At 40.4% G+C, this 8,251-nt stretch overlaps 2 protein-coding genes across 2 annotated transcripts in view; one reads left to right on the plus strand and one right to left on the minus strand.

The window, feature by feature from the left end:
- The window catches only part of LOC100946512 (cytochrome c oxidase assembly protein COX14), a 27,786-nt gene extending 20,774 nt beyond the window's left edge, over positions 1-7,012 (plus strand). Inside the window, exon 3 of the mRNA XM_012805605.1 lies at positions 6,984-7,012. The gene's annotated coding sequence lies outside the window, so the exon portion shown is untranslated. The remainder of the gene's footprint in view (positions 1-6,983) is intronic.
- CERS5 (ceramide synthase 5) overlaps positions 1-8,251 on the minus strand; it is a 49,476-nt gene that overhangs the window by 5,513 nt on the left and 35,712 nt on the right. The window contains exons 2-9 of the mRNA XM_012805478.2: positions 7,604-7,709; positions 6,219-6,349; positions 5,329-5,386; positions 2,902-2,952; positions 2,113-2,205; positions 1,104-1,232; positions 889-995; positions 689-692 (exon numbers count right to left, since the gene is read on the minus strand). Of these exons, the coding sequence (XP_012660932.1) occupies positions 689-692; positions 889-995; positions 1,104-1,232; positions 2,113-2,205; positions 2,902-2,952; positions 5,329-5,386; positions 6,219-6,349; positions 7,604-7,709 (679 nt within the window). The remainder of the gene's footprint in view (positions 1-688; positions 693-888; positions 996-1,103; positions 1,233-2,112; positions 2,206-2,901; positions 2,953-5,328; positions 5,387-6,218; positions 6,350-7,603; positions 7,710-8,251) is intronic.

The raw sequence follows: 8,251 nt of genomic DNA on the forward strand, positions 1-8,251 counted from the left end.
GGCTGGGGATTCGAACCCGCCACCTTAGGTGTACGTGGCTGGCGCCTTAGCCAGTTGAGCTACAGGCGCCGAGCCTAGTTTCTTTTCTTTTGAGGATGGAGTCTCACTCTGTTGTCCAGGCTAGAGTGCCATGGCACCAGCGTAGCCTACAGCAACCTCAAACTCCTAGATTCAAGTGATCCTCAGCCTCTCAGAATGTTAGGATTATAGGCATGAGTCACTATGCCTGGCTGAATTTTCTATCTTTAGGGAGTAGGTAAACAGAGAGAAATACTGGGAACTGATGGGTTAAGTCACATTATGAATCACTTCTAGTATTCAATTTCACAAAATTGGGACAGCAGTGGGACAGGATTATAATTCTGGGAATGACTCAGATCCTTAGGCACATATAGGATCAGGTAGCTGATTCCCTCAGAAGAAGCAAAATCTCCAACCCAGAGTCACTGACTTTGTTTCTGACTTTGTTCAAGAAAGCAATGTAGACGTGAAAGGACTATAGTGTGTATGTGTGTTGGTTAGGGTGGGTTCACAGCAGGAACATAAGCAAGAAAGATCCTGAGAATTTTATAAACGGTGCAAAAGAAAGCAAAGGAATTACTTAAATGTGAAATGAGAACTGTTTCTCAGAGATGAGTCAGGAAAGCCTGACACCAAGTGAGTTGGATACTCTCAGTCTAAATCAGACCTTGCTAGAAATATAATGTAAGGTAGATGTGAGGCCCTGTGAAAAGTCCAGAAAGGGTCAGCTTAGGCCAAGGAAAAAGCAGGGCAATAGCGTTTTTGGTGGTCTACTGGCAAAAAAAAGAGTAGAATAGAAAAACTGAATTGGCAAAAAGGAATCATTAACTACATACCTACCATAGCCCTACAAACCTAGCAGCTTACCAGAATGGATAGATTCCTAGACGAGTGATCATAAAAACAGCACTGAAGATCACAAAAAGTGTGTCACAGAGCCGCTGATACTTGGCATAATTGGCCAGCTTGGCTGCCTGGACAACGGAAGATAAGAATTGAGTTGAGAACAAAGTCATTTCTCACATAGGAAGAAAAGGACAGAAAAAGAGGAATGATGAAAGAAAGAGGGGTTGGGTTTTTACCTCCAGCAAGAAGTCTGAGGCATCATGTAGACACATGATCAAAGTTCCCACTCGAACCATGTTGGTGATGTAGGAGAGGGTGATAAGTGCAATGGTGACCAAGTGATGCACGAACATGATCAGGAAGTCCTAGAAAGGAATGAAAATAGAAGAGGCAGATAAAGGCAAGGGCACCAAAGTGCTAGCCACCCCAACATCCTGCATTATTCTGAGGATCTTACCCCACCCCTTATAGGTTCCATTCTGTTTAGACTTTCCTTTAGGAAGCTGGCTAGTATTTAACTCAATACTACCTACATCATTGACTGACTCATAGTCTATGTTAATATAGCTTGAAATACAGAAAAGAGCAATTGCCTTTGGCAACTGAAGACTATATAGAGCATGGATGATGAGCTGATACTTAGGAATAATTTCTCAGTGGGACATATAGGCCTTAGATATCCTTGAAATTCTAAGACTCTTCTGCTTTAATAAAAGACATTTCAGTCAAAGGGACCTAATAGAAAGGAGAGGTTTATGGAAGACCAAAGCAGATATGCAGAAAAATGCATATCAGTTAGACTCTTACTGTAAGCACTTCCTGCTTTCAGATTTAAGTTTCCTAATTTCCTCTTGGGTTCAAATGCCAGGGTTAGACTTGGAGAAATCTCAAAATACTTGAATTATCATACACGTCTATAAAATACTTGTCAGCCACCGAGGACAAAAGTGTAGGAGAAGACAGGTGAATTTGGGTCAGAGAAACAAGGATGAAAAGTCTGTGCTCTCCACGTAGATACAATGGGATTAATGATATTCTAGTTCTTTAGTTGGGTGAAACATTTACACGTATATAGTCTATTATGTTTAAACATTATGATGAGCTAATAAATAGTTCCATCAAATCAACTCTTCCTTTCCTCTGTGGTCCCTGTCAGAAGAGAGAACCCATCACAACAGCAACAATAGAAGATGGCAGAAAGGAAGATGCCACAAATTAGAGAGCTGAAGGAGCCAGCATCCTTACCTTTCTTTTAATGTCTGTAAACTGAGAAAACATAAGAGACCAATAGAAGGCCAATTCCATAATATAATAGCAATAAAGTCCACTTGAGAGAGGCTGGAAGAAAGAAAGAAGTTGTTAGAATACCAGCTAGTCAAAGCTGCATTCAATCTCTGCAGGTTTCTCTGTCTTGGAGAAGGACCAATACCCCTAAATTATTAGATATTTATTCTACCCCATCATTTCCCAAGATCTACAATAGCTAATAGATTTTGGATTGGTATAGTAGAGATTTAAACCTCTTCCCTTTGTACCTCTACATACCATCTTCTGCTTTCTTCTTTAGCATAGTCATTATCAGTATGTCTAGAATTGTGGGCAGTTAGTGCTTTTCATGGGATTAAATACACAAAGGTCTTCCTTTCTTCCACCTTGTTAGCAGTTCCCTGACATGCTTCTAGTGTAGACTGGAATCAAGATGTTCTTAAGGGTGTTGTTCCAGTTGCCCTTGATACAAAAAGGCCACCTGAGCAAGAAGGTACCTTATTAACTGACAGGAGACTGTTTTTCTCTTTAGCCCAATTAGGGTGAATATAATGGAGGACTTAGAATAAAAAGGTCACTGTATTTCACTGCTATGGAAGCCTTAGAAAAAGAAATGCTGCATGTATGAGTCAGAAGGACTCGACTCTTAATCCTGCAATACCATAGAAATGTGCCATCTGTCCTGGGACTGGCATTGCACCCTCACCCACCTGACCTTATACCTTACGCACACACAACGCCCATATCTTCAAACAACTCGGATTCTACCTGAAATGGATAGCCTTGCCAGCACTGTCGGATGTCCCAGAACCAAGGTGACTAAAAGAAAACAGATAATCCAGGTCAGCCTTCAGGATTCTTACCTGGCTTCAAGATCTATCCCTTACTTCACTTGCCTAGGACAAAAGAGATAAGAAAGAAGGACTCCACCTTAACAGATTTCAGAGATCCCTAAAGGATCAATAAATGGCTAGATTTTTCTTTATACAATAAGAAAGTGTTATTATAAATAAAAAAGCTATGCTTTGAGGTAAATAAGAACAGGGAGAGCTCTAGGATAGTTTTAGGAAGCATCATCACCTGAGATATATATATATATAGTGAAGCAGGAAGACAATGATTCCATTTGATAATCAAGAGAAAAATTTCTACATCAAATTCAAAAGTAATCATCTCTAATGGAGTTAAAATTATATCCTTTAAGGACTCTATTCACTTATCCTGTTGAATTTATTTTTATTAAATTATTCATTAATATTATCTTTTTATCCGTTCAATGTCTATAAAATCTAAAATGACAAGCTCTTATTGATAATTTATATTTTCTTTCTTTTCTTGGGGTTTATCAATTTTAATCAGACTTTCAAAGAACTAACTTTTGGTTTTATTAATTTTATCCATGGTTTATTTAATGTCTATTTCATTCTTTTCTGCCCTTTTTTTGAGACAAAGTCTTACTTTGTTGCTCTTGGTAGAGTGCTGTGGCCTCGTAGCTCACAGCAACCTCAAATTCTTGGGCTCAAGTGATTCTCTTGCCTCAGCCTCCCAAGTAGCTGGGACTACAGGTGCTCGCCACAATGCCTTGGCTATTTTCTTACTCTGGCTCGGGCTGGTCTTGAACCCATTAGCTCAGGCAATCCATCTCCCTTGGCCTCCTAGAGTACTAGAATTACAGGCGTGAGCCACTGCACAGGGCCTTCTTTTCTGGTTTTTAAAAACTATTTACTTTTGGCTCCGCCCCTGTAGCTCAGTGGTTACAGTGCCAGCCACATGCACCGAGGCTGGCGGGTCTGAGTCTGGCCTGGGCCTGCTAAACAACGACAACTGCAACCAAAAAATAGCCAGGCATTATGGCAGGTGCCTGTAGTCCCAGCTACTTGGGAGGCTATGGCAAGAGAATTGCTTAAGCCCAAGAGTTTGAGGTTGCTGTGAGCTGTGATAATTTATATTTAAATTATAAATATAAATTTACATTCTACCAAGGGCAACATAGTGAGATTCTATCTCAAAAAATAAAAATTATTCTTTTTACTTACTTAGCTCTTTTACAAGATGCTAAAGTAGAAACTTACATCACTGACTTTAAACCTTTTTTTCTAACATAAACATTTAAATCCATGAATTTCCCTCTAAATGTGCTTTAGCTGCATCCTAGAAATTTCACTATGTTGTAGTTTCAGCATTATTTAATTCATAACATTTTCTAATTTTTGTTTTTGTTTTTTTTTCTTTTTAAGACAGAGTCTTACTTTGTTGCCCTGAGTAGAGTACCATGGCATCATAGCTTACAGCAATCTCAAACTCTTGGTCTTGAGCAATCCTCTTGCCTTATCCTCCCAAGTAGTTGCGACTACAGGTGTATGCCACTATGCCTGGCTAGTTTTTCTATTTTTAGTAGAGATAGGGTCTCACTATTGCTCTGCCAAGTCTTGAACTCCTGAGCTTAAGCAATCCACCTTGCCTAGTGATCTAGACAATTATTGAGAGAATGTTAAAATCTCTAACCATGGGCCAGACACGGGAGCCCACACCTGTGATCTTATCATTTTGGGAGGCCAAGGAGGAGAACTGCTGGAGGTCAGGAGTTCTAGTCTCAGCTACTGAGTTAGAAAGATCCTTTCAGCCTAGGAGTTTAAGGTTACAGTAGACTATGATAATACTCTTGCACTCTAGCCAGGGCAACAAAGCAAAATGCTATCTTCCCACCCCAAAAGAAAATGAAATCTCCAACTATGATTATACTTTTGCCAGTCTAATTTTTAAATTTTCCTGTAGAGACAGAGGGTCTTGCTATGTTGTCCAGGCTGGTTTTGAACTCCTGGCCTCAAGCAATCCTCCCACCTTAGCCTCCCAAAGGGCTGGGATTATAGTCATGAGCCACTACATTCAGCAGTTTCACCCACCTTAAACAGTTATTGATTACCTTGGAAGAAGAGGACTTTTGTCAATGCTTTATAAACTACTAAGTACTATGCTAATTTAATTATTACTATTATCATTAGCATTATTTATGGGAGAAAATGGTAGAGTCAGGAGCCTACTAGAGTCAGGCCCCAGACAGAAGACAATCTCTTAGCATACGTGTATAAACCTGAGCTATGGGTATCACAAATGTCTAAAGGCATTTAACTTTCTCTCTAGAGATCTAGGCATGATTAGAACCCAATCAGAGAACCAGAGGAAGTTCAGACTCACCAACCAGAGAAATCTAATTCCATAGCAGAATATGCATAAATAAAAAGAGAATCTCCACCTGAGTGGGCAAAGAATAGAGGTTAGACAAATATTGACTGAAACAAAAAGTCTTTGAGGCTAAAAAAGTCAAGATAGCCAATCTGGGCTTGGTGCCTGTAGCTCAGCAGCTAGGGCACCAGCCACATACACTGGAGCTGGTAGGTTCGAATCCAGCCTGGGCTTGCCAAATAACAATGACAACTACAACCAAAAAAAAAAAAAAAAAAAGATAGCCAATCTGCAGATAAGACAGTTACTGGTGAGAAACCGGCTAAATTCCCAGAATAGAGACAAATAACAAATACTGTTACCTAAAAAGCCAAAGACAGAGTCATCTTCCACCTTCTATGTAAAATAGACTTCCATATATATATACATATATACTGGCTTTTTAATCAACTTTTTATTTCATATCAGATTCCCTAATAATAGTGCTCTATTTCTAGAGGATAATTAGAGAAAACTCTGTGAAATGAAGTATATAGTATTTTCCAGAAGATGGACATTTCCAAAGAAAATGTCAATTTATAGCAACCTAGTACTATTGCTGTCAAGGTGTACCATGGTGTGCATATCTATCTATGTAAGTGCAGTTATAGGAACTTAGTCCCAGTCTGTTTGGAAAAGGGGATAAAACGCAACCGCAACTAGCTCAGTGGCAAACATGTCCAAGTAACTGAGTGTTATCAGCTATCTAGTTTTATTATTTCCACCCGTAACAGACTGAGTTAGCCCTCCACATCTGTCAATTGTTGCCCTAAATAGAAGTGATTTCCAAGAAGAAAACCTCAGTCCCGTTATATCCCCACTACCCTCCTCCTCATTCCCTCCCTTCCTCCCTGTACACCTACATGCTTTCACAGAATTTAGTGAGCGTTGGGGGCTTGTCCTGATTCCTTCGATGGCGAAACCAGCATTGGATTTTTCGGACATCCCAGTCCAGTTGCTTTGACAGGCCCTCCAGCCTTTTCTTATCAGGATACTATAGATGTATAACAAGAGTCAGAACACTCCTTTCTTCTCAAATCCCTCATTAAATCCCTTGACAAGCTGAGCAGCAAGGGATGATCACCACAGTAGCTCAAGTGATATTTATCTTTCCAGGTCTTATCTCAAAGTCATTTCTAGTAAGAAATCTTATTTTGGGCGGCGCCTGTGGCTCAGTGAGTAGGGCACCAGCCCCATATACTGAGGGTAGGGGGTTCGAACCTGGCCCCAGCCAAACTGCAACAAAAAATAGCTGGGTGTTGTGGTGGGCGCCTATAGTCCCAGCTACTCGGGAGGCTGAGGCAAGAGAATTGCCTAAGCCCAGGAGCTGGAGGTTGCTGTGAGCTGTGATAATATGGCACTCTACTGAGGGTGACAAAGTGAGATTGTCTCTATTAAAAAAAAAAGAAAGAAATCTTATTTCATACATGAAGGACTTTTATTGCTCATATAATATGTATCCTTGTTTGGTCTTCTCCATCTAGCCCAAGCTCGGTAAAAAAAAGATATTAAAGGCAGTGCCCATAGCTCAGTGAGTAGGGCACTAGCCACATACACTGAGGCTGGCGGTTTTGGGCCCAGCTGGGCCTGCTAAACAACAATAACAACTACAACAAAAAAATGACCAATGGCTCGGCGCCTGTGGCTCAAGCGGCTAAGGCGCCAGCTATATACACATGAGTTGGCAGGTTTGAATCCAGCCCGGGCCTGCAGAACAACAATGATGGCTACAACCAAAAAAAATAGCTGGGTGTTGTGGTGTGTGCCTGTAGTCCCAGCTACTTGGGAGGTGGAGGCAGGAGAATTGCTTGAGCCTAGGAGTTTGAGGTTGCTGTGAGCTGTGATGTCACGGTACTCTACCCAGGGTGACAGCCTGAGACTCTGTCTCAAAAAACAAAACAAACAAATTTAAAAAATCCAAAGTGCAAAGACTATCAGTATCATCCCATCTAGATTACACAACTAGGTAATGATAGAAACTAGAAGAGGGAAAAATAAAAAACAAGATATATGTCTAGGGAAAGGGGAGTGGAGGTGGCTACTGAGCCTAAATTTGACATATGTAGGGACCTGGCCCAAAAGTTTTCTCTGAGAGAATAAAGTTCTCCATATAGCTATATGGACTACCCAAATGTAAAAGATCCTCTCATCTTATTCTTACTCTTAGAGATATGTGCTTTCTATCCTCCTCTGACCCATGGAACAAGCCCTCCCATCAGTTTTCCTCTCTATTTCTTTGCCCACTTACCTTGGTAATAGATACGAACACTTTTTCAAGGATGGCATTGGGTTGGGCCTGATAAGGACCACTGTCCTCGATGCCAACATGGAGTGCACAGGGTTTGGCAATAAACCTGTAATGGAGAACACCCAAAAGCCAATTATTTTTTAAAATGTTTATTTATAATTGACACATAATAACTGTACATATTTATGGGGTACAATATGATGTCTCAATGCATGTATACATAGCGTAAAATGAAATTAGGTAACTGCTATATCCATCACTTTATTACTATCTTTCTTGAGAGACAGGGTCATACTCTGTCACCTAGGCTGGAGTGCAGTGGTGGAATCATAGCTCACTGTAACCTCTAATTCCTGGCCTAAAGCAATCCTCCTGCCTTGGCCTCCCAGAATTCTGGGATTATAAGCATGAGCCATTGTGTCTACCTATATCCATCACTTTAAACACTTATCAGTTCTTTGTGATGACAAAACTCAAGATGTTCTCTTCTAGCTATCTTGAAATATATAAGACATTGTTATTTGCTATAATCACTCTACTGTGTAATAGAAGAACAATTTTTTTCCTCCTGTCTAACTGTAACATTGTATACACTGACCAACCTCTACTGATTTCCCCTCTTCCCAGCCTCTGTTAAGTACTAGCCTC

This window comes from Otolemur garnettii, unplaced genomic scaffold, assembly GCF_000181295.1.
Source record: "Otolemur garnettii isolate 467f Iridium unplaced genomic scaffold, OtoGar3 scaffold00043, whole genome shotgun sequence".
Taxonomy (NCBI): Eukaryota; Metazoa; Chordata; class Mammalia; order Primates; family Galagidae; genus Otolemur; species Otolemur garnettii.